The 27,236-nt window shown below is 39.0% G+C and overlaps 1 protein-coding gene across 1 annotated transcript; it reads left to right on the top strand.

Moving 5' to 3' along the window:
* TERB1 (telomere repeat binding bouquet formation protein 1) lies at nucleotides 1-26,963 on the top strand. Its single transcript, XM_067471168.1, has 18 exons — nucleotides 1-34; nucleotides 1,348-1,458; nucleotides 1,569-1,697; nucleotides 4,142-4,273; nucleotides 4,978-5,038; nucleotides 5,136-5,248; nucleotides 5,354-5,476; nucleotides 8,346-8,498; nucleotides 10,310-10,441; nucleotides 12,236-12,361; nucleotides 15,016-15,173; nucleotides 16,165-16,535; nucleotides 18,080-18,144; nucleotides 21,234-21,314; nucleotides 21,805-21,975; nucleotides 22,528-22,640; nucleotides 24,404-24,613; nucleotides 26,910-26,963. Exons 1-18 carry the CDS (start codon nucleotides 1-3, stop codon nucleotides 26,961-26,963), a joined length of 2,337 nt encoding a protein of 778 aa, XP_067327269.1.
* Nucleotides 26,964-27,236: the final 273 nt, after the last annotated feature.

Here is a 27,236-nt window from a genome sequence, read left to right as displayed (position 1 = left end):
ATGGAAAATGAAAAACAGCAAAAAATACAGTGCGGTCAGTTTCCAAAATTAATAATATAACAATAACAACAACAATAGACTTCATTTATATTCTGCCCTATCACCCTGAGGGGACTCAGGGTGCATTACAGGGGACATATATGGCAAACATTCAATGCCGTTATACAATTAACAAAGACAGACAGTACATAAACAGAGGTAAAGGCTTCCCATCGTTTTCCATCTCCAGCATTTGGAGGCTGTGCTCAACTGGCCATGGAGGGGGTGCTGTTGCTCCATCTTCCATGCCAAAGAACTTTGTTGCCTTTAGACACTCTTCCAATTGAATCGCCAGCATGTCCACATGGGCGACTTTTATTTCCTCCCCACCAAAGTGGTACCTATTTATCTACTCACATTAATATTTTCAAATGAGCAGAAGCTGGGCTGACTGCTGGGAGCTCATCCCAACCCGGGCTTGAACTGTCAAGCTTTTGATTGGCAAGATTTTTATATTAAATAAATTATTTTATATTCTTGATTTTACTTTCCATCACCTGAATAGTCTGTCAAACTTCAAACTTGTGTGGCAAGTGAGAGGGACGACCTTCTGAAGTGATTTTTTTGAAACACCATGTTGTTGAATGCCTTCAAGTCATTTCTGGTTTATAGTAAATCTATCACTGGGCTTTTGGGGCTGAAAGGATGTGACTTGCCCAAGGTCACCCAGTGTTTTTCATGGCTGAATTGGGGGGTAGGGGAACCAAACCCTAATTTCCAGAGTTCAATGCTCAAACCACTATATATCATGCTGGCTCTCAACACCATGTTTGTCAATAATATGGTGATTTTGGCCCTTTCTTTCAGTCCTAATGCTTTTGTTGTTGTTGTGTGCCTTCAAATAATGTCCTGCTTATGATGATCTTAAGCTATTTGGCAAGATCTGTTCAGAGAGGGTTTGCTTTTGCCCAGTGGGTCATTTGTCAAAGCTTTCCCAATGGGCTTCCATGGCTAAACAGGGATCCAAACCTTAATTTCCAGAGGCATAGTCCAACATTCAAACCACTGTACTACGTTACATTACATTCATTCCTTACCTGACAGGAATTTTTGTAGAACATCTGGCTCACTTAAAACCGTAAATTCCTACATGCATCTATTTTTCTTTACTTATTTTAAACATTTATTTCCATGAGATAAGAAATGATTAAAATATTTTCTACTCAGAATGCACATTGCTCTGTAAACTGATGGATGGAAACATCAGTCGGACAAGTAACCTTAGTGGATCAATTGACAGTTTTCAGTGTGCTTGAAAATAAAGTTTCCTGGAAATCATTTTATAATCTATTTGCTTTATCCTTGTAGAGATGAAAACTGATCTTAACTTACTACTTGAATGTCTGAAGTATCAAATGAACCATCCTGCTTCTCAAAAGGAAGCCTTGCTTACCATTTATTCAGCTTGCCAGCAAAACAGTAAGATTATTGCATTTTACCTTTGCTTTGTGACGTGTTCTCTCCAGTTTTTAAGTTGGAATTATTTTTTTTGAAACGCAAAGCTTTTTTTGTATCTTTCTTTGTTACAGGTCATGCAAATGATTATTTTCGAGAAATAGGTGGTTTCCTTTTCGTACAAGGCCTAGCAAAATCAAGTGTCCACAGCATGGTAAAGGAAGCTGCATTATTTACATTAGGAGGCTTAGCTGAGACAAATGGTAACACACAAGTTTATTATTCTCAATTTTTAGTCATATTCTTTAAATCACTGTATTTTTGTTTGTCTATTTTGCTGAATATGTGATTATGTATATTTATTTATTTTATTTATCATTTCAGGAGCAACTAGACAGTTGTATTACATTTTTAACAAAACAAACAAATAGACAGACAAAACACAAAGTTTGCAAGCTTGGTGGTTGATTAAATGTCATTTGACCAGTATCTGGCCACTTGGAGTGCCTCTGGTGTTGCCGCAAGAAGGTCCTCCATGCATGTAGCAGGGCTCAGGTTGCATTGCAGCAGATGTTCAGTGGTTTGCTCTTCTCCACACTTGCCTGTCGTGGATTCCACTTTGTAACCCCATTTCTTAAGATTGGCTCTGCATCCCGTGGCGCAGTCTGTTCAGCGCCTTCCAAGTCGCCTAGTTTTCTGTGTGCCCAGGGGGAGTCTCTCATTTGAAAAAATGCCATTGATTGAGGTTCTGGGTGTGAGCCTGCCACTTTTGGACTCCCACTTGCTGAGGTGTTCCAGTGAGTGTCTCTGTAGATCTTAGAAAACTATTTCTTGATTTAAGTCATTGACGTGCTGGCTGATACCCAAACAAGGGATGAGCTGGAGATGTCACTGCCTTGGTCCTTTCTTATGTATATGATTCAATCTGTTTAGCAGTTGCAAAATGTACATTACACCTTGTTATATAAGAATTCCTCCAACTAGAGCAGTGGTTCTCAGCCCGTGGGTCACTGGATGCTTTGGCCTATAACTCCCAGAAATTTCAGCCAGTTTACCAGCTGTTAGGATTTCTGGGAGTTGAAGGTCAAAACATCTTGGGACCCCAGGTTGAGAACCACTGAACTAGAGCAATCCTTGTTGGGCAAATGTGCTTATTAATAAAAGACCCTCCTCATAAACGTACAGCAGAATAACTGATTAGCAGCAGCATGATCCAGCACCAATAGCCAAAAGTGATAAAAGAACAAAAACATAGAGACAATAGAAGTCTTTTCTTTATAGCAAAATAACATGGTTGAACTATTTACAAGAAGTTTTCCATAACACAAACAAAATTCTTTATACTTTCTTCTTTGCTTCCACGCTGGGCGTCTTTCCCGTACAGATAAATAGCTTCGCTCTCACAGACCCTCTTTTCACACAGAAGTTCACACAGAAGCTTTCACAATCAAGCTTCCTCACTGAAGCTCATTGCAACGGGCTACTCTAATAGCTGTTAGGAATATCCCTCAATTGCAGAAGATTCTGTGTCCTTTATTTTCTTTTTAAAGTTTAATACATGCTGCCACCAAATATAGAACTCTTCCACAAGCTACCTCCTTATATGTGTTGTTTGTATGAGATGCATGAAGAGACTTTTGTTTGGTACGAACAAAGAAAGATGTTTATTTGTTTATTCAGAACAGGCACAGAAGCTTAATGGGTGCAGTATTACTTGTACAAAGTGTTATGGTTTCAGAAGTAGTTCAGTGCCTGAATTACAGGTGCCAGTCAAAACCTTCAAACTGATAAACTTTTAATATTCCACTAAACAGTTCTCTCAATACAAACAGCCCAATTCTCCAGGGCCTGTTCAAACCAATAGTTCTTCCTTGAAGTAACTATTATATAACACAAGCTAAACTTTCTTCTTCCTCCCTTTTCAAAACCCAAACTCCAACTGTTGATTCCAAACTCCTAACTGACATTAAAATGGTTCCTTTTTTACCCTTGTCTCGTCTTAACTCCACCCAGGGCTATTAACCAATCAGGTGGCTACACATATCTTCAAGGCTGCCTGTTGGCTCCGCCCCCTCTTGGCTCTGAGACAAGAAAACAGCTGTTTGGCTTTTTGCCTTTAAGGAACTAAACACCAGCCTTTCACAGTAGGCCAGTAGGTTACACTCCTCACACCAGACCCTAACACTGAGGCCTATCTCACATTGAGGCCTTTCTCCCACTAGGCCTTCTCACACCGAGGGCTCTCTTAGACTGGTTCTTCTCTCACACTGAGGCCTTATCATACTGGGGCATACTAACACACTGAGGCCCTTTTCCCACAGAGACTTCTCACAGACTGAGGGCTACTAAGCTACAGTCACACTTGCTTATATTGAACTGCAGCTTTTGCTGAGTCATTGCATCCATTTAACCCTTTCAGTGCTTGGCTCACATTTTTGTAATTAAAAATACCTTGTTAATATTCATTATTTCTGACAATCCTCACAGATTATAGATATGTCTACTCAGAAATAAGCCTAGTTAAATAAAACTGGGCACACTTTCATGTGGGTGCATATAGTGGTTGCATATGGGTGCATATAGTGGTTGCATATTAGTTTTGGGATTTGTTATAATTGACTTACTCTGCTACCTGAATTTGTAGAATTTATTACCGAATGTGATTAATTTTGTTGACTTTGATAAAGGAATATTTCTTTTCTTTCAGTATTTTCCCAACAGGTGTTATGCACTTCAGGACTATTTGAAGACCTTCATAAGATTTTGACTAACAAGGATACAAGTGTAAATTTGAAGAGAATGTCTGTTTATGTCTTATTAGTGCTGGTTTCAAACAACAGTAAGATCTTCTGCCTTGGTGCATATTAAAATAGATCCAGCTGTTCATAAACTCACAATTAATTATGATCACATATAATCAGTCAATGTTCTTCTAATTCTATTGTACTCAACGAAATTAAACAAGTTATTTTAGCTAAGGATATGCTAAGCTGCAGAAATGAGTACACAGAGTAAAATAATAAATGTAATAAAAATAATATAAGGGTACATAATGTAATAATAATAATGTAAAATAATAAATGTAATAAAAATAATAAAAACAACAGAGTTGTTATATAATAAATAACCTTGACACGAGTATAAGCTGGGGGGGGGGGGCATTTCAGCCTTTAAAAAGGGCTGAAAAACTCGGCTTATACTCGAGTATATACGCTACTTTTGCATTGTAATCTTAGTTTGGAACAGGTGGAATGTCTTTAAACCAGCTGAAAAAATAGGATGACACATCATATGCCCCTGACAAACTGAGATAGTTGGAGGGCACGCAAACCAGGATCCAAAATTCAAGTGAAATTTTGAACTCTCAAAATTTCTGAAAAGTTTTACCTGCTTGAACAAAGGGAGAAGTAACTGATGCACACACACTTACACATTATTATATTATATGGGGGTGGCTAATACATAACACAGTTGTGATGTTTTAAATACTTTGTTATTTTTAAAGCATAATTAATTACATTACCATAAATGGTCATTTTGCAGAGAGTGGACAAACACATGTGAGGGAATCTGGCTGCCTAGATGTTCTGTTGCGCTTATTTAGGTAAGCAAAAAGCGGTGGCAAATAAATTGAGAAAGTTGATATCTATAAGATTAAATTTCTATTTTCATTTTATCTTCCACCACCTTCACCCCAACAGAACAATTATTTCAGCGTCCCAGGGAAATCTTTTGGATCAAAATACTAGTCAGTATCAGCTGTGGTCTTCAGTGTGCAGTGCTCTCTGTGCTTGTGTCAATAACCCTCAAAATGGTAATTTTTAAAATTAATGCTTTATTTTTCTGCTTGCAAATATGAGACAAAATGCAATTAGTTTTCAACACAACTAAATTTGAAGGGTTTTGTTCTTATGTACAGAGGACAACCAGAGAACCTGCAGTTTGGTTTTTTCACATGCAAAAGACTTGCTACAAAGCTCTATAAAGCCTGAGATAGTGCGTCCAATATGCTCATTCATTGGGCTCACAGTTGCAAACAACTGTAAGTATCTAAGGTTGTACTGATATTTTACTTTCAATTTAATACCATTTCAGAATTTGATGGGATAGCTTTTCGGTTTCCGTTGTGCTTAACATCTTGTATCTTCTGCAAAGACGCCTCCAAGGTCATCAAGTTTTTCCCCTGACATTAAGTCTAATCATGTTCGACTCTGGTGGGTGGTGGCCATCTCCATTTCTAAGCTGAAGAGCTGCCGTTGTCCATAGACCCTTCCAAGGTCATGTGGCCAACATGACTGCATGGAGCACCGTTACCTTCCCACAGAAGCAGTACCTATTGATCTATTCACATTTGCATGTTTTCGAACTGCTAGGTTGGCAGAAGCTGGGGCTAACAGCAGGAGCTTACCCTGCTCCCTGGATTTGAACCACCGACCTTTCAATCAGCAAGTTCAGCAGTTTAACTTACTGCGCCACTGGGGGCTCTAATCTGTCATGGTCAATATGAATTCTGTCTCTGTCATTTGAGGCATTAATTCCCACCACCCCTTATTTGGTGTCATTATCAATTTGATAAGCAATTCTTCTATTCCATCATCTAAGTCATTACTAAAGACTTTGCTTAACAACAACCACTTGCTCTCTCGACCCGTGTCCCTCTTGGCTAGTTAAATCTTGCTTGGAGGGACTACGTGGTCCTTTGTTGAACATAGTAAATGGCTTCCTTGATCAAGGAGTTTTTCCAGAGGCTCTGAAAGAGGCCGTGGTTCTTTACTGCTGAAGAAACCAGTTCCTTCCAATTACCGCCTGGTTTCGAATCTTCTGTTTCTGGGAAAGGTGATTGAGAGGGTGGTAGCGGAGCAACTGCAGCAGTTCCTACAAGATACAGCCGGATTAGATCCCTTCTAGTCTGGTTTCCGTAAGAGGCATGGGACGGAGACCGTGCTGATCTCCATTACAGATCAGCTTCGTTGCCAGATGGATCAAGGAGGATCAGCACTGCTTGTGTTACTGGACCTTACAGCAGCATTTGATACGGTTGATCACAATCTTTTGATTCACCGCCTAGCCATGGCTGGAATTAGGGGGATGGCCCTTAAATGGCTGTCCTCTTTCCTCCAAAACAGGGTCAACGTGTGGAGTGGGAAGGGTCGGTCTCTAAGAGGGCCTCTCGTAAATATGGGGTCCCTCAGGGGGCTATCCTTTCCCTGCTGTTGTTTAACATCTTTATGCAGCCACTTGCCCAGCTGGTGCGAGGCTTTGGGCTTGAATGCTATCAATATGCTGATGACGCTCAACTCATTCTGAGGATGGAAAGCCGACCAGACTCCATACCCGATAATTTCCATCAATGCCTTAAGGCTGTTACTGGATGGTTGCGTGCCAGCAAGTTGAGGCTGAATCCAGCGAAGATGGAGATCCTTTGGTTGGGTCGCCCGGACAGAGGAGTGATCCGGTTGCCTACCCTGGATGGCGTGACATTATGGCCATCATCTTTGGTAAAGCGTCTGGGAGTCCTTTTAAACCCTCTGCTGACAATGGAGGCCCAGGCCTCCGCCCTATTTTTTCCATCTGCGTCAGGCTAGGTGTCTGGCTCCCTATCTGTCCAGGGACAACCTGGCCACAGTGATCCAGGCTACGGTCATCTCAAGGTTGGACTACTGTAACACCCTCTACATAGGCCTACCTTTATCGGTGATACGGAAAGTTAAACTAGTGCAAAATGCTGCTTCCCGGCTTCTCGCAGGGGTCCCAGCAAGGTGTCATATCACTCCAATCCTGTAGCAACTGTACTGGTTGCTGATTGAGTATCGGATTACGTTCAAAGTGTTGATTCTTACCTTCAAGGCCTTATATGGCTTGGGGCTGGAATACCTGAGGGACCGCCTCATCCCCTGCAAACTCCAGAGATCACTCTGTTCAGACGACCAGAATTTACTTGAAGTTCCCAATTTTAGGACCTTTCACCTGATGCCTACTAGGCGTAGAGCATTTACGGTGGTGGCTCCTTACCTGTGGAATGCCTTGCCAGCTGGGACGTGAGCTCTCCGAGATTTACTATCCTTTCATAGAACTTGTAAAACTTATTTATTTAGGCTGGCATTTGATCCTTGCTGATTGAATTTTTCCTTGATTTTAATGTTATGTATTACATGTGTATATTGTAAACCGCCCGAGCCTTCGGGGAGTGGCGGTATATAAAATTGATAAATAAATAAATAAATATAAACATTGTACCCAGGGTAGCATAAAGACACTTTTCTGAATATTCATTGTGTATGTTACAGCATAAGTAGCATAAGAATTCTCAAAGGGACAGAGGGTTGAAAAACTATGCTTCCAATTACTCACTGCCCTTCTACATCATTAATAAAGCAACAGAGGTTGCTTTTGTTGTCAAGTTTTCATTTTAATATCTGCAGAATTACCATTTTCCCACCTATCTAGCAGATTGAAAACAGCAATGTGAGTAGATGAATAGGAACCGCATTAAGCAGGGAGGTATTTTAGGCACAGCATTTTGGAGGCAAGTTTACGAACAAAGAAAGCTCTTTGGCAAGGAGATGAAGCGATGGCATCCCCCTATGGCCAGAACCGAGCACACCCTCCAAAGATGCTAGAAGATTTTTAAAAGCCTATATATATTTCTATCTGTTGTCTGTCTTATCATTGTATAATCGTCATTGAATGTTTGCCATATATGTGTATTGTGATTTGCCCTGAGTCCCCTTCGAGGTGAGAAGGGCGGAATAAGTACTGTAAATAATATAATATAATATAATATAATATAATATAATGCATTTTTGCAACTAATTTTGAAAAAAATATTATTATGCCTAAACATGTTAGCGATAAATCAAACAATTGAGAATATAGCTGGTAATTTTTATGTTATTGTTTGTTTGTTCAAGCAAAAATACAGTGTGTTTTTGTTTCTATTGGTGGATTGGCTGTGTTGGATGAGCTTCTGGCCAAGTTGACACATAATTCTCTTGTGAACTCTGCAAACACAAAACTTGCTGTAGTGGTGACCAAAACTTTGGATGCCTGTATTGCTGATAACTGTGAGTGAACAGACCCAAATATTTTTTTAAAAAAACTTTTAGAAAATACAGTTTGTATTACACAATGATATACTGTATTTAGGCACCAGTCAGGCATCTGTGTGTTTCCATAGAACGAGGTGCTCATAGAGCATCCAGTGATCTTATTGCCCGTGTTCTGTCTTGGTTTATGACCTTCCTGAAACCCTTGTTAAGAATATTTTAAGGTAGCAAAGAAAGTGGGACCATAAAAAAGTTCACCACGAAGGTAACTGCCCTCCTTCATTTTCCAAAATCTAAATTTCAGCTGTAGCTGTTCCCATCCAACAGTGTTACTGCTTCTTTGGTGGATAACTGGGGAGAAGAGAAAGGGAGAAGCTGGTGTGTTTGCCTCTGCATGTTTCCCTCTCAACTGATGGGGCAATTGTTGTTCTGGGAGCAGATTGCTTGGAAAGTGAGTCGGGGCAGCTACTTTGTGGCACTTCATTGTACTTGTAGATCTATGAAAGCTTATTCAGCAAATAGAAGCTTGTGGCTTCCCTGTCAGGAGTGTGGTGATTTCATTCAGTCTTTCATTCCAGACTGTGTAGTAAAGGCTCAAACACATTGGCTAGGTCTTTTAAATTTGGAACACAACTGGATAACCCTACATTCTTAATATAAAAGCCACGAGCTGCCATCCTCCATGAACAGAAGTCTGAAGTAATTTTCTTCCTGTGTAGTTCCCCTTCTCCACAGATCTTTCCAAAGGGACTAGCAAGTAATTGAGAACACCAGGAGATACTGGGAGAAAGCTTTAGATAACTGGAAAAGGGATGCTGCTAGTCTTCTGTTGCAGTACATTTGTCAAATATTATCATAGAATCATAGAGTTGGAAGAGACCTCCTGGGCCATCCAGTCCAACCTCCTGCCAAGAAGAAGGAATATTGCATTCAAAGCACCCCTGACAGGTGGCCATCCAGCCTCTGTTTAAAAGCCTCCAAAGAAGGAGCCTCCACCACACTCCAGGGCAGAGAATTCCACTGCTGAACAGCTCTCACAGTCAGGAAGTTCTTCCTCATGTTCAGATGGAATCTCTTTTCTTGTAGTTTGAAGCCATTGTTCCATGTCCTAGTCTCCAGGGAAGCAGAAAGCAAGCTTGCTCCCTCCTCCCTGTGACTTCCTCTCACATATTTATACATGGCTATCATATCTCTTCTTAGCCTTCTCTTCTTCAGGCTAAACATGCCCAGCTCCTTAAGCCGCTCCTCATGGGGCTTGTTCTCCAGACCCTTTGATCATTTTAGTTGCACTCCTATGGACACATTCCAGCTTGTCAACATCTCTCTTCGATTGTGTTGCCCAGAATTGACACAATATTCCAGGTGTGGTCTAACCAAGGCGGAATAGAGGGTAGCATGACTTCCCTAGATCTAGGCACTATGCTCCTATTGATGCAGGCCAAAATCCCATTGGCTTTTTTTGCCGCCACATCACATTGTTGGCTCATGTTTAACTTGCTGTCCACGAGGACTCCAAGATCTTTTTCACACGTACTGCTCTCGAGCCAGGCATTGTCCCCCATTCTGTATCTTTGCATTTTGTTTTTTTCTGCCTAAGTGGAGTATCTTGCATTTGTCACTGTTGAACTTCATTTTGTTAGTTTTGGCCCATCTCTCTAATCTGTCAAGATCGTTTTGAATCCTGCTCCTGTCCTCTGGAGTATTGGCTATCCCTCCCAATTTGGTGTTGTCTGCAAACTTGATTATCATGCTTTCTAACCCTTCATCTAAGTCATTAATAAAGATTATGTCTGTGTATTCCATGTTAATGGGTATGTTTTCCTCGATAGCTACAATTGGAGTCAGCTTGCCAAAGTACAGTATCATGCCAAATCTTCTGACTCTGCTTTCTAACAACTTTCTGGATCCAGGAGAACAATTCAGTATTATACTTACCCTTGGACATTGTACAGAAAGCTGTGGTAAGATTCTGTTTTATATTTATGCAATTTCTGCTAATTTAAAATTGAATATACTAAATATATTCAAAATGCTGCACTAAGACACAGGTGACATTAGAATTCCACTGCATAATTATACTACTAGGAAGCTCATAAAAAGATTAGTATAATTTGTTTCCTTTTAAAAAGATATAGATTGACTATATTTTTAAGCTTAAAAATGAAAATGTAATCTAAGGCATGCTGATTTAGGAATATGTCCCACTGAAATAGAGAAACCTAATTTTACTTTTTGAAATGGGCCAGCTGAACATCTATCCTTTGTATTTACTAAGAGATACAAATAAATCAAACTGAGACTGTGGGACATTATCTTTGCGCTCTCGCTCTTATGTATCTTGCTCCCCAAGTGCCCTGTCCATACATTATGTTGGGCCTTTCTACACAGCAAACGATCTAAAGAACTTGACTGTGGCAAAATACCACGACCTATTTTCCAAAGCAAGGTGCAACGTGCTCCCATCTGAATTGCTATGTGGGAGATTTGCAGGTATCCCATATAATGAAAGACTCCGCCCATGTAACAAACAGGAAGTAGAATGCATCTACCACATTCTACTATCATTCAGTTTCTATGAACAAGCTCAAGCACAAGTTTCTACTTAGTGACAACCTTCCCCATGTGACCTTGAGGCACTTTCTTTCTGAGGCAGCCAGGATTAGACAATTCCCAATTTTAGACACCATTCCCAATTTTAGATGGCCCTTCCAGACAAGCCCAAAAATACGGGACCTGTCAGGCTTTTACAAGAGGCATCCAAATGATGCCTCAGTTAAAAGATTAATTCAGAAGAAAGTCCTGAAATAGATACACCATTAAATCTGGTATTTTGTGAAAGGCTCGGGTCTAATGGGTAACTGGGCCTATGGGGATTCACCCATGGGTAGCTCTGGACCACCCGGGGGTGAGTCCCCACAGCCATCTCACTTGTTTGGGCTTCCAAATGTACAAATGAGCAAGATAGCAATACTAGTAAAAGAAGAAATAACTTACCTAGCTGCCATTAAGGTCCTCTTCACCCTTGCCCCCCCCCCCCCCCCCACCTCCTGGCATGCCATTTCTACGCACCAGGAGAACTCCAGGAGTACCTTAATGGCTGCTGGGTAAATTATTTCTTCTTTTAAGGGCTCTTTATTGGGGGGGGGGGGCTTCTGGGTGTCTGGGTGTCCTCCCGGTAGTTAGTGGGAGGGCATCTAGACCGCCCGCCCCCCTGGAAAGCCTGGGTTTGGGGTGCAGATTTGGGTATTGTCTAGAAGCCCGAGAGCTAGATAAGCTTGGTGCTACTGGTAACAATTTATAGTGGAAATTAGAATAAATTATGCTTGTTTCAGGTGTTTAATGCAGTGGAAAGATTCACTGCAATTTGCAGTTACTGAAAGTTTTTTTTTAAAAAAACAGAAGAATTTCTATATGTAATTAACATGTTTCACTGCAATATGACAAGATATGTTTAGTTTATGTAATACTCAGTCAGTCCCTGTAATACTTAGTCAGTCCCAAATCAATAGAACAAATTAGTGGCTTGAGAACGACAACTAAGTAGTCCTCATACATGAAGTTACTACAGCAGAGCATGTTGACAGATTGTATACATCAAATTCAGACATTGTTAATTGAAGCTGTGGTGAAAATTCAAAATTACTTGCACTTAATTGCAAAATTCATGCTTTTCCTTCAGATATACTGGGAGGAACTTCTAGTTAACAGTAGAGTTTGGATAACTTTGTCTTACTATGACTAATTATACTTTTTAGAAGAAAATCAGTATACTCTGGTGAAGAACAATGGCCTTGCGGTTATGATTCAAGCACTAACTGAATCACAGGATGAAGAACTACATAAGGCTGCAACTTTTGTGCTACAAAATTGCAAACAGGCCAGTAAGGTTACAATTATTACCATTTCCAGTTCTGAAACCTTCTAGGGCAGGCTTATCTAACCCGTGGCCCATGGGCTGAATGTGGCCCAGGACAGCTATTACTATGACCCAACACAAAATCATAAACTTACTGAAAACACTGTGAGATTTGTTTAGTGATTTTATTTATTTATTTATTTATGAAATAAAATAAAAATAGAGGACTTTTTTATTATTTGTGGTGGCAAATTTAATGAAAATTATGCATGGACTTTTTTTTTGCTCATCACCTAGAATAAGTATTAGTGGATTTTTAGGTGTGAGCCAAGATAATTCTTCTTCCAATGTGGCCCACGGAAGCCTAAAGGTTGGACAAGCTTGTAAATAACTTTGCTATGAGACCAAATTTAGGTGATCAACCCAGAAGATTTTATAAATAGAAAGTTGTTCTTTTTAGAATTTATCTAAGAATATTTATGTAAAAACATGATTAATATAGTGTGGGTAAATATGTGGGTCAGTAAAGTATAAGCGATTTCAGGTGTGAATAGTTTGAAATGTAGATTAGGTGTTATTTATAAAAGAAGAGGAGGAGGAGGAGGAGGAGGAGGAGGAGGAGGAGGAGGAGGAGGAGGAGGAGGAGGAGGAGGAGGAGGAATCACAAGCCTGAAAAAGTTACAGAAAATGAACATGTCAAACTACTCTGGGACTTCTGAATTCAGACTGATAGAGTTTTGGAGCACAATACTCCTGACCTCACGATCATGTTAAAAAACAGTATGGATTGTTGATGTTGCAATCCCAGGTGACAGCAGGATTGAAGAGAAACAACTGGAAAAGCTGACACAATATGAGGATTTAAAGATCGAACTGCAAAGACTCTGGCACAAGCCAATAAAGGTGATCCCAGTGGTGATCAGCACACTGAATGCAGTGCCTAAAGACCTTAGCCTGCACTTAAACACAATCGGCATAGACAAAATTACCATCTGCCAGCTGCAGAAGGCCACCTTATTGGGATCTGCATGCATTTTGCGCCGATACATCACACAGTTCTAGACACTTGGGAAGTGTCCAACATGTGATCCAATACAACAGCCAGCAGAATGATCTTGTCTGCTGTGGACTCATCTTGTTGTGCTTCAAATAATAATAATACTATATTTATATTCCACCCTATCTCCTTGAGGGGACTCAGGGCTGCTTACAGGGTAATAAAACATAGTGGTAAACATTCAATGCCAAGGATAACATATAACTAGTCAAAACCCAGCTTAAATAAACAAAAAATAATTTAAATTAACATGACATAATAAATTACACACATTTAACATTTTAATCCATTAAAAACTCATTACATTTCATCTAAAATTATAGGCATTGGATGGTATGGCAGCAGATTAACAAAGGTAGATGTTCAATAACAAGGCAGGGTGTGAATAAGGTGTAATTAGTCCTTCTCATCCTATGCTAAAGTGCATATATGAAAAGCTTTTTGAAGGAGAGGAGAGAGGGGGGCATTTTGAATTCATCCGGGAGGGGGATCACGGAGAGGGTCCTCTCTCTCTTGTTCCCACCAGTCATACTTGAGACCGAGGTGAGACCGAGAGGCTCATAGAATCATAGAGTTGGAAGAGACCTCATGGGCCATCCAGTCCAACCCCCTGCCAAGAAGCAGGAATATTGCATTCAAAGCACCCCCGACAGATGGCCATCTAGCCTCTGTTTAAGAACCTCCAAAGAAGGGCCTTCTCTGCAGACTGCAGCACTCGTGGTAGTTTGTACATGGAGATGGGGTTTTTCAAATAATCTGGGGCTGAACTGTTGATATCCTATTGTTATAGCAAACCTATTGCAATTTGTTTTACTTATTATTCATAGATTTTACTGTAGAAAACAAGTTGTAGGAACTGATACTGAGGATTGTTACTAATGTTACATGGGAAGTTCGGGATTATCATGAAATGGTTGACGGAAAGGGGGTGAGGGAGAGAAAAAGAAATATTGCAGCACTTTTTAAAAGAATACAAGTTTTATTTATTTTCATTGATATAAACCCACTTCTTCAGCAGTCGTACAGAGTGCCAATAAATGCTCATATATAATGTATATTTACACACTTGTGGAGATGGATTGGGATATAATATACACCCAGAAAGGTGTAAATCATGACCCTTGGACACAAATTTCAAATATACATAATATGTATTATATGATACAGGTATTTCAGATCACTGTTACAGCTGATGTGTGGAAGTTACTATTGATACATGAAAACAAAGTCAATTGTTCTGTGTTCAAAACTTTGTTATTCTCTCTCTAGATTTTATAAACAGACGTATTGCTTTTACACATTAACAATATAGAGATCTTGAAAGACTGGTACCAAAAAGTTTTCATTTACTATGCAAGTTAAAACCTAACCTGGTTGTTTCATTCACATATGCATGTTAGTTTTGAATAAAGAGTTTGTTGAAACATGTTCTTTTTTGTGATGTACGAATCTATCCCCGTTCTTTCTGTGTTTTCACCTCAAGTGCCAAAGTTCATTTTAAAAGATGCAAAGCCCAGGAACACAGCTACTTCATTACCTAAGATCCACCAGTATGTGTAGCATGAAATATAATGCTTTATTTTTATGAAACAAAATTAAGGTGGTTTTTTTCTTTTTTCAAGTGGAGAAATTGTCATGGCAGTTGAGTGAGCATCCAGCAAAAGTGGATGATAACATGGAACAATTGGAGGTAGATAGGCAGAACAAAGAAAGAAATCTTGAAGACCACTGGAAGAGAGCAAAAGAAATTTTACATAGAATTGAAAGGCTTGAAAAGGAGGTATGTCTCTGAATATGGCAATAGAGAGAAATTAGGTTCAGCATGGTGTCTAATAAGGGTATAATAATATTTGAAACCATCATCCCTGTTCTCCAGGGTATATACTGTATATACTTGAGTATAATCCTAGTTTTTCAGTCCTTTTTTTAGGCTGAAAAAGTCTCCCCGGCTTATACTCGAGTCAATGTTATTTATTATTTTACTTTGTTGTTGTTGTTGTTGTTGTTATTATTACATTTATTATTTTATTATTGTTGTTATTATTACATTTATTATTTTACTCTATTTATTATTCTTATTGTTACATTTATTATTTTACTCTATTATTATTATTATTATTATTATTATTATTTTACTCTATTTATTATTGGAGGACTGTAAGCATATTTACATTGAAGAAGGTTAGAATAATGGTTTAATCAGAGTTGGACAGTCTTATCTTGAATTACAGTTCTATGTAAATATTCAAAAACATTTAACCTACTAATGCCTAAATTAATATAATTTTATTGGTATATATTTTTATTTTGAAATTTACTTGTAGCTGCTGCATTTCCCACCCTCGGCTTATACTCGAGTCAATACATTTTCCCAGTTTTTTGTGGTAAAATTAGGTGCCTCGGCTTATATTCGGGTCGGCTTATACTCGAGTATATACGGTAAATTAGCAAGCTAATACATTGGTTCTTTTGTTTTTAATGTTTTTAATGTACTCATTATGCACAGAGCATTTATATATATATATATATATATATATATATATATATATATATATATTAGTGTGCTATTTCCCCAGTCAGAATCTGCCCAGTTAGTAATAAAGCGTTGTGGTGTGGTGTTGTTTTTGTGTGTGGGAGGAGGTTATTCGCTTAATTACATCAATTTGATAGATAATATCCACAAAAGCTTAGGAAAAAAACTCTTGTTAAAAAAAGTTGGCATGCTTTTTGGGCTATGTATATTTTCTTCAGTTGTAATTTTCTAAATGCAGGAAAAAAGGGAAAAGCAAATAAATGATGGCAGTATTCCTCAAGAAATCATCCCACAGACGGCATCAAATCACCTTAAAGCAAGTACAAACAAGGAACAATTTAATAAAAGCATGACATCTACAAAAGTGGAACAACTACTGAATTCTGCATCTGCTCAGCTAATGGCTGCAAAATTTGTAAATCCTCCTTCTTCTAAGAATGAATTACTAAAGCTTGCCAAAAGAAATTGGACCGATGCTCCAATTAGTCAAAATGAATGTCATAACCACCATCATTCCCCAAATAAAGTTGGCACAGAGAATATAAACAAAGTCCACGTGAGAAGTAGAAACGCTATTTGCGAATCCTGTAAATCTGCTGTTCAGGCAAGGTCAGATTCTTTTAATTCACAACTATAGACTAAATATTATTATTGAGTTGGATCGAGACTTGCTGTATTTATTTGTGTATAAACTAATCTCACATATCAGCTGAGGACAGGTTTTGGTAGCAAAATTATTGTGAAAAGGGTTAAAATCCTATTTTAAATTACATTGGAAGATTTTGAAACAACTCTTTCAAATATTTGCTTTAACCAGCATATTTCTTGCTTCTTCATGATTTTTGGGCAGTCCTGCAAATAAGAACTATATACTGTATATACTCGAGAATAAGCCGACCCGAATATAAGCCGAGATACCTAATTTTACCACAAAAACTGGGAAAATGTATTGACTCGAATATAAGCTGAGGGTGGGAAATATAGCAGCTACTGGTCAATTTCAAAATAAAACTAGATACCAATAAAATTACATTAATTGAGGTACCAGTAGGCAGAGGGGGCCCTGGGTAATTTTCAAGGGTAAGCAAACAGTATTTTGGCACCGCCCCCGCCCCCCCCCCCCCAACCAATCGCTGATATATATTTTCTATTCATCGTGGAAGTTCTGTGTGCCATATTTGGTTCAATTCCATCATTGGTGGAGTTCAGAATGCTCTTTGATTGTAGGTGAACTATACATCCCAGTAACTGCAACTCACATATGTCAAGGTCTATTTTCCCCCAAGAGCGCCTTAAGAGCGCCCCCGGGCAAAATCAACTATACTGCAAATGCGTACTTTGCGTAATGGCTTGAGCCGCCCCTGCCAGTAGGTTAAATGTTTTTGAATATTTACATAAAACTGTAATGTAAGACTGTCCAGCTCTGATGAAACCATTATTCTAGCCTCCTTCAATGTAAATGTGCTTACGTATCCTTCCAATAATAATAAAGAGAGCAAAATAATAAATTTAATAACAATAATAAATAGAGTAAAATAATAAATGTAATAAATAGAGTAACATAATAAATGTAATAAAAAAAATTGGTCGTGTTAGGAACAACTTGAGAAACTGTAAGTTGCTTCTGGAGTGAGAGAATTGGCCGTCTGCAAGGACATTGCCCAGGGGACGCCCGGATGATTTGATGTTTTATCATCCTTGTGGGAGGCTTCTCTCATGTCCCCGCATGAGAAGCTGGAGCTGGTAGAGGGAGCTCATCTGCCTCTCCCAGGATTTGAACCTGCGACCTGTCGGTCTTCAGTCCTGCCGGCACAGGGGTTTAACCCACTGGGCCACCGGGGGCTCCGTAATAAATAATAATAATAGAGTAATAACATAAATATAATAAAAATAATACTAATAACAGAGTAAAATAATAAACCTTGGCTCAAGTATAAGCCGAGGGGAGCTTTTTCAACATAAAAAAGGGGTTGAAAAACTAGGCTTATATTCGAGTATATACAGTAAATCATCTGGGAATTCTTTTCTATTAAAATGTCGTATCTTAGCATTATTACCAAATAATATAGGAAATTGTGGTGATTATGTGAAGGTATGAATGAACAAAACGAGTATATATTTTGCACCCACATTTTCATTTTTGATTCCTGCAGAGAATTCTTGTTTGAGCAACCAGATGTTGTAATTCCACGCAAACCTCAACAAGGACAAAATACAGGTAGGCACAGATTCTAATTTAAGATTGTTGGAAATAGCAATCTTTTACAAGTCTCCTATACTAGTTATTTATTATGTATATAATTCAAATTGTTTATTGTATTGTATGTGTATATATTGGTGTATATATTTCCCACCGGAGTGGAAATCATCTATCGGACAGACGGCAAGCTATTTAACCTCAGCAGACTGAAAGCCAAAACCAAGGTCACAACAACATCTGTTATAGAACTCCAGTATGCTGATGACAATGTCGTCTGTGCACATACAGAAGAAGATCTACAAGCCACTCTCAACACCTTTGCAGAAGCATACACAAAGCTTGGCCTGTCACTGAACATCGAGAAAACCAAAGTGCTGTTCCAGCAGTCACCAGCCGCCCCCTCTCCAATGCCAGAGATACAGCTTAATGGTGTAACATTAGAAAATGTCGACCATTTCCGCTACCTTGGCAGCCACCTCTCCACCAAAGTCAACATCGACGCCGAAATACAACACCGCCTGAGCTCTGCAAGTGCAGCATTTTCCCGTATGAAGCAGAGAGTGTTTGAGGACCGGGACATCCGTAGGGATACTAAGGTGCTTGTCTATAAAGCTATTGTCCTCCCAACCCTGCTATATGCCTGTGAGACGTGGACTGTCTACAGACGTCACATGCAGCTCCTGGAACGATTCCATCAGCGCTGCCTCCGGAAAATCCTGCAAATCTCCTGGGAAGACAAGCGGACAAACGTCAGCGTGCTGGAGGAAGCAAAGACCACCAGCATTGAAGCAATGGTCCTCCAACATCAACTCCGCTGGACAGGCCACGTTGTCCGGATGCCTGACCACCGTCTCCCAAAGCAGTTGCTCTACTCCGAACTCAAGAACGGAAAACGGAATGCTGGTGGACAGGAAAAGAGATTTAAAGATGGGCTCAAAGCCAACCTTAAAAACTCTGGCATAGACACTGAGAACTGGGAGGCCCTGGCCCTTGAGCGCTCCAGCTGGAGGTCAGCTGTGACCAGCAGTGCTGCAGAATTCGAGGAGGCACGAGTGGAAGGTGAAAGAGAGAAACGTGCCAGGAGGAAGGCGCGTCAAGCCAACCCCGACCGGGACCGCCTTCCACCTGGAAACCAATGCCCTCACTGCGGAAGAAGATGCAGAGCAAGAATAGGGCTCCACAGCCACATGCGGACCCACAAGGAAATCCATGATGGAAGACCATCTTACTCGTCCAACGAGGGATCGCCTAAGTAAGTAAGTAAGAAGTATATATTGGTATGCAGTTTTCTCTTAACTCTATGTTGTTTGAGGTTGTGGGAGGGACTACAGACCATGTGATCGGATCTGGGACTATTCAGATTGAGACTCCAGTTTAGAAGTGTTGTGTTGTGTTCAGTCAGTATAGTATAGTCTGTGTTCGTTATGTATTAGACATGAGACTGCATCAGACTACATGAGTTATGCTTTAGATAAGACAGATAAAGTTATGCTTTAGATAAAGACTGCAACAAAATGCCTTAGAGAACTTGCTATTTAAACTTTCAACTGGTAAGCAATGTACCTGTCTGCTGAATACATGAAGTTTGTAAGTAAACCAGCTATGTTATTTTTAATGAAGACTATCTTATTTTTGTCTCTCGAGAGCATGATTTAAAACCAAATATATTTCATGGGAGAGTAGATGTTTGGGCCCCTCGGTGGTGCAGTGGGTTAAACCACTGAGCTGCTGAACTTGCTGACTGAAAAGTTGGTGGTTCGAATCCAGGGAGTGGGGTGAGCTCCCATTGCTAGCCCCAGCTTCTGCCAACCTAGCAGTTCAAAAACATGCAAATGTGCTTCAGGGTAACTGAAATAACACTTCTGAAGATTTGCTACATATTTTGTGCATTGGCATATCTTTGTTCCTAAAAGATAACCAGGTATATCAGTCTAACAGTTGAGAAACCTAATTTGCCTTGGATAAATACTAGTGAATATTTACCACTAAAGAAAAGATTCACTCAAAACGTGTTTTTTGGTCTTCTCAGAAAGGTCATACTTTACAAAAAGGTTATGATTTTCCAAATGGTAGTGAATGCCAATTAATCTCCAAAAGGTCATGCTTCCAAAAGGCTATGGAGTTTCTTGCTTTCCAAAAGGTTATGATCTCAAAGGTCATCCTTTCGCCCAAAACAGATATTACCAAAATGACTGTGAGAAATTAAATTAGTTTACATTAAATTGATAACAGTCATACTTTGTCAGTCATACAAATGGATAACAGTCATGCTTCCAAAAGGCTATGGAGTTTCTTGCTTTCCAAAAGGTTATGATCTCAAAGGTCATCCTTTTGTCCAAAACAGATATTACCAAAATGACTGTGAGAAATTAAATTAGTTTACATTAAATGGATAACAGTCATACACCGTTTAGTTTCTCTCATGTAGTAGAATTTCTAAAAAAAAAAATTAATAAACTGTGCAAAGGAGCCCTCGGTGGCACCGTGGGTTAAAGCACTGAGCTGCTGAACTTGTTGACAGAAGGTCACGGGTTTGAATCAGGCGTGAGCTCCCGCTGTCAGTTCCAGCTTCTGCCAACCTAGCAGTTTAAAAACATGCAAATGTGAGTAGTTCAATAAGTACCACTCCGTCTGGAAGGTAACAGCACTCCATGCAGTCATGCCGGCCAAATGACCTTGGAGGTGTCTACAGACAACGCTGGCTCTTCGGCTTAGAAATGGAGATGAGCACCACACCCCAGAGTCAGACACGACTGGATTAATGTCAGGAGAAAACCTTGACCTTTACTTATGAGAAAGAGGCATTGTATAAATAAAGGTAATAATCATCACCACCTCCAAAAGACAAGGTCCTGGGGTGTCAGATGACAGTTTTCTTACCAGCAAAGGAGAGGGAAACATCCTGTCATAGATTGATCCCCTTATTGCCTCTCAGGCAGGGAAATGCCACTGGAGATACACTCTCACACAATTTTAATCTTCACTTGTCATTTATAAATAAAGATTATGATAATATATAATTATGTTTTAATGAATATTAATAATTTATAACATATTAATGGGAAATAGTAATTCAAATATTAATATTAATATTTTCTCTTTCATAGAGCCACAATGTTTAAGCATAACAAGCCAGAGAACAGGACATGTTACTGAAAACACTAGCATATCAGTGCTAAGGTGCTCAGGTGATTTTTTAAAAAATCTTGTTTTAAGATGGATATACTATCCATTCCTATATACTATCTGCTTGAAAGGAAGTCACACTGAGTTCACTTGAAGTGGCTATTCAGCCTAGGCTTGTATATGACATCAGCCTATATTGGGGAATTGTCTTGATAGTCACCAATTTATTATTTTGAAATATCAAATTTTCTTTTTTATATTTATAGTTGCAATTACATTTTATTATAAAAAAAATCATGCCATGAAAATTTGGGCAAAAATTCAATTTGTTTTTGATCAAATAAAAGGCATGTGCCAGGTTTAATATTACATTTACTGAAGACATCATAGTAAATATTTGCTTACTTTACAGTGGTTAAATATGAAAAAAGACATAACAAAAGAATGTGTTTGTTGCCATGGGATAAAATAAAAAAATTAAAATCAGGCCGAAATATTTCATGGAATAATTTAATGCTATAATTTCTAAACATATGTTGTCGTTTTTTTCAGGTTGTCAAACGACAGGACTTTCCTTAAATAGCAGAAATTTTAGTAAGATTTTGCAGACTTGTCAATATCTATGTGAGAAACACAGACTTATTCTACAGACTGAAATGAAATATAAAAGGATGCTTAAAAGATCTATTATTTTCCACAGAAATACATCTCTGAACTATAATGGTAATTTTGAGAGCCCTTCATAATTTGTATTTTTTTTATTTATTTGCCAAGGCAGTAAGGCCAGAATCACTGGGTTGCTGTGAGTTTTCCAGACTGTATGGCCATGTTCCAAAAGGATTCTGCCTGCCATAGATTTGGGTGAAACATCACGAAAGAATGCTTCTGGAACATGGCCATACAGCCCAGAAAACTCACAGAAACCCAGATACAGAATAGGTTTGTAAAGATATACAGAACAGAAGGAAATTGTGGGCGAACTTTCCAAGAGCCTAGCTCTGTATCAGCAAACAGATCCAATGGGACTTGTTTCTGAGTAGACATGAGGGCATACATTTAGTTAAATAACTATTCTGGCTCTAACTTACAGCTCTAGCTTTTGATGACCAACCATGGAGTAATGAGACCACATACAGAAAGTTGGGTTGAATGAGGTCCACTTTATTTGATCTATGTAATAAAGAAAGTATTGATAGAGCAACGGAACCAAAGGGGGAAGGGAATGCTGCATTTTAAATAATTTAATATAACTGAAGTATCTATTCTTTTAAACAGAAAATCCTCAAATCGAACAGGATGCATGCTGCAAAAAACAAACAGTCAGCGCAAAATATAGCTGTAAAGGCCAGGATCAGAATGAAAAAGATACTTACTTATTTGAAGATGAGGTACTGCCAACTAAATTTTCCACTTCAATCTCTGGATATAGATCTTATCTCTAATACGGGAAATAGTGTTCTTTGTAGAAAGTGCTATTGATAATCACGGCACATGGATAAACAGGATTAATAACACCATTATGAATTATTTTATACAATTTATGGATGCTGTAAATTATGAATTCTTTCATTTAAGACAAGCAATATTTGATTATTAAAAGGTAATTAGACAAATTGATGTTTTATCAATGGATGTATCCCTTCAGACCTGCTACCTGACACCAGCCTAGCAATAGTCCCTTCCAATTACACTATGAGCCAGTTAATAGCAAATATAAAACTTATTATTATTATTATTATTATTATTGTGCTGTTGCACGCTGGGCTTATACATAAGACTGTAGGCACGACATAAATTCTATGTGCCCAACAGGACGCCGGGGCTGCCTCAGATTAAAGGCCTTTGGATTTCCTTAAAACAGAGTCTTTAGATTGCTTAAAGGTTCAACAAAGTTCTTTATTATTGAAATCAAACAGGTACTTTAAGGCTTTCTTAATAGTCTATTGGCTCTCTCAATCTTGTCCACAGGGAACAGGAACTATCTTCATAAACTGTATTTTAACTAATAGGGAAATCCTTAACTTCTAATCTGGGCAGTCTGTCTTTGCTTCTGTTGGCGTGGAGCCCCTACACCCGGTACCAACTGCTTCTGGCTTCCGCGAGTGACCCTTACCAAGCAGAGCTTTTAAGACTTCCAGGGGAAAAAGAAGGAGTTCAGGTTTCGGTGATGGCTGACTGAAGTGCTGTGGGACCAGATTCCCTCAGCAAAGGAGCTGTAAGGATGTAAAATCCTCGGCCAAGCTATGGGGCCTTTTCTCCCCGGCCAAGCTGTAAGGCTGTATATCTCCAGGCCAAGCCGTAGAAGACGAAGCTTTCTGCAGGAGGTCCTGGTTTTATGTCCTGCATGAAAGGTTTCTCTGTGTCGACTGGCCCAAAATGGCTCCTATTCCCTCCAAAACCCAAAAAGGGGGCGGGACCAGGGAACCTAACAATAATTGACAGGTGGCTTGCCCTATGATTGCAGCCAAAAGAAGCCACCTATCTACAGAGTCCCTGAAACTTAGGACTACAACAAACATTCGATGCAAAGCAAACAAAATTGGAGCTCCTGGTACAGCTGTACCTGCACAATTATTATTATTTATAGCCCACTTTTTCTCTCTACAAAGGAGACTCAAAATGGCTTACAGTAAAAGCAATGCAATACAATTTAAAATCTAAAAATATACAAACATTAAAATAAAATTAAATATTAATGGCATTAGAAATAGCTAAAAACTTTAAAATTGACTAAAAACATATTCAGAATTGTATCAGAAAAGAGTGAGAATCATGAAACCCTCTGGATGCCATCTAGCCCAGTAGTGTGCATAATCACTGAATGCATCTCTCAAGGATGTCAGGTAAAGGTCTCAGTCCGGTTCCTTCAGAATTTATCCTATTTTATATAAATACGCTTTAAAGTAGATACAGAAAAAATATTGGGAAAATTGTGTTTAGCCCTTTCCCTGCTTTCTTTTTCCTTTTAGGAAAGCTGATGTTACTGCACTGTATTATATGTGTGTGTGTGTGTGTGTGTGTGTGTAAAAGTTATTTAAAAAACTATATTTGGTCTGATACAGAACATAGGATTTTAAGCATGTAAAACATTCCTTTTAACACTGAACTATAAACCTGTCCCAGATGTATGTTGTTTTAACTCTTATTGCAGAACACTGAAGTTCCTCTATCAGGTGTATTGGCAAGAGCTTTTAAAAAAGTCAAACGGAGAACCAGGAAAGATTTTACACCAGAAGAAATAATGTATCTTCTCAATGGTGTAAAGAAAATGGGACATCACTGGAATGCCATTTTGTGGGCATACCCATTTCAAAATGGAAGGACCAATGTTGATCTGGCGAAGAAATACTTCAAATTGCAGGTACTGTTGATTTTGTAGTCTTCCAAAGGCACTCAGTCCCATCTGATCTTGGAGGCTAAGAAGAAAGGACTGCCAATAAATATGAGGTTCTGGCAAAATCACCTCTGATTATTCTTTGCCCAAGAAAATCCTATGAAATTTGTGGGGTTGCAAAAAGTTGTCAGGCAATTTGAAGGTCTAGTCACACAAATACCCAGTCTTCTTTGTACAGGGTGAATAAGGGATGGGAAACTTTCACTGTCTTCTGTTTGTTGTTTATTCGTTCAATTGTTTCGTGACATCATGGACCAGCCTGTTGTGTGAGTGGCAGGCCCATAGCCAGGATTTTGTTTCAGGGAGAGCTGAGTTTGATTCGGGGGGGGGGGGGGGAGTGAGCCTGAGTGAAAGAGGGTCTACCTTAGCAAACCTTTTGTATCGTTATCCCAATACCCCCATGCATATGGGATATATTGAACATGGTGATCAGATCATGATATGAATAAACATAACTGTTTAACTGTTTAAATCATGTACCAGTAAGGCCTTCTTGTGGACCATCATGAGAATTTCGGGGGGGGGGGGGGGGCTACATGCCTGGTGAGTGGGTTTATTAACAAAAGACCCTTCTCATAAATGTATATCAGAATAACTTATTAGCAGCAGCCTGACCCAGCACCATTAGGCAAAAATAAAAAAAACAAAAAAAACACACATACCAATTTTATCTCTTCCTTAGTAGGCTTTTCTTTATAGGAAAATATGGTTGCACTGTTTACAAGAACAAGGTTTCCATAGTACAAATAAAGCTATTTATACTTCTTTCTTTGCTTCCACGCTGGGCTTCTTTCTCATGCAGATAAAAAGCTTTGCTCTCATAGAGCCTTTTCTCACACTACACTTACACAGGACCTTCACACAGTAGCCTTTTACACATAGCAGCCTTTACACTGGAGCTTTACACACGAGGCCTTCAACCTGGGGCTTCTCTCACCAAAGCCTTCTCACACAAGGCTTCTCACACACGGCGGCCGACAAACTCTGAGGTCTACCTCACACTGAGACCTCTCCAGGACTGAGAGCTACTAAGCTACAGGCACACCTGCTTATATTGAACTATAGGTTTTGCAGAGTCATTTCATCCATTAACCCCTTTACATGCTTGACTCACATTTTTGTAATTAAAAATACCTAGTTAATATTTAATATTTCTGACACAGCCCACGGTAGAGCTCCCTGTCGGCCGCTGCCACCCACAGCATACCATCCATCCATCTTGTCCTTGGTTGGCCCCTCTTCCTTTTCCCTTCCATTTTCCCCAGCATCCGACTTCTATGAATGGAAGTTATCCACTTGGTTTGGAGGCAGAACCGTTAAAATGTTGTTAATAATTAGATTTGGCACAGTAGAATTTGAATTTCAGAATAAATGTAAGAAAGGTATTAAAGGGGATGTTGACTTGGTATATGAATTTATAGCTGCCAAGAAAAACGTTAGAAGTAATTTCTTATGTTGTTTCTATTGTTGTTTGTAGGTGTTTTTTTAAAAAAATGTTTTTTCTATTGTACATAGTACATTTCTTATTTAGTTTAAGTTTTATTAAAAAAGATAACAAAAAAACCAAAACAATGAGTATGACAAGAAAGTATAAATTCTAAGATTATATAGGATAGATCTGTGACAGTTGAAATGCTATAAGTGTTACAACAGTGTAATACGAATACACTTCAACCACATCTAAAATCATGAATTATCAGATAGATAATATTTGCATTGCAAAATACGCTTAATCCTAGAATCATAGAGTTGAAAGAGACCTCGTGGGCCATCCAGTTCAGCCCCCTGCCAAGAAGTAGGAAAATCACATTCAAAGCACCCCTGACAGATGGCCATCCAACCTCTGCTTAAAAGCCTCCACCACACTCCGGGGCAGAGAGTTCCACTGTTGAACAGCTCTCAGAGGCAGGAGGTTCTTAATGTTCAGGTGGAATCTCCTTTCCTGTAGTTTGAAGCCATTGTTCCGCATCCTAGTTTCTAGGGCAGGAGAAAACAAGGTTGCTCCCTCCTTCCTATGACTTCCCCTCACATATTTATTCATGGTTATCATGTCTCCTCTCAGCCTTCTCTTCTGCAGGCTAAACATGCCCAGCTCTTTAAGTTGCTCCTCATAGGGCTTGTTCTCCAGACCCTTGATTATTTTAGTCACCCTCCTCTGGATGCATTCCAGCTTGTCAACATCTCCTTTAAATTTCAGTGCCCAGAATTTGACATAGGATTCCAGTGTGAAGTTTGATTTGTCTTTGTCTTTTCTGTCTTACAGAAGAATGACAACCAAAAAATATGCAACATCAAAAGAATGCTGTCAGACAAATAGGATTAATTCCGATTTAAACTCATCAGCTCATATTTATTTCATAGAGACCCTTTCTTTCTTTCTTTCTTTTTGATTATTTAGAGTTGTATAGGTTCTTAAAATCTTTAAACTAGCAGCACTGAATTGTTGTTAAAACTTAGAATACATATGAGCAGTAGTTTCATATTGTGATACTATCGTAAGAATTTCAGCCATTGTATTTTCCAGTGTTTTACTATATTTAGAAATAAACATTTCTAAAAACAAACATGAACACATTATATCGCTTGCTAT

This window comes from Anolis sagrei, chromosome 8 (assembly GCF_037176765.1).
Source record: "Anolis sagrei isolate rAnoSag1 chromosome 8, rAnoSag1.mat, whole genome shotgun sequence".
In the NCBI taxonomy this organism is placed as follows: Eukaryota; Metazoa; Chordata; class Lepidosauria; order Squamata; family Dactyloidae; genus Anolis; species Anolis sagrei.
The sequence above is the reverse complement of the archived record's forward strand: the minus strand, read 5'-3'. Positions and strand labels throughout refer to the sequence as shown.

What these genes read in the sequence shown, in the direction of transcription:
- TERB1 (XM_067471168.1), top strand. Translation starts at nt 1, where the DNA reads ATGGAAAATGAAAAACAGCAAAAAATACAGTGCG. An exon ending in AGGCTTAGCTGAGACAAATG is followed by an intron (nt 1,698 to 4,141) that starts GTAACACACAAG and finishes CTTTTCTTTCAG; the next exon opens with TATTTTCCCAACAGGTGTTA. An exon ending in TACATCTCTGAACTATAATG is followed by an intron (nt 21,976 to 22,527) that starts GTAATTTTGAGA and finishes TCTTTTAAACAG; the next exon opens with AAAATCCTCAAATCGAACAG.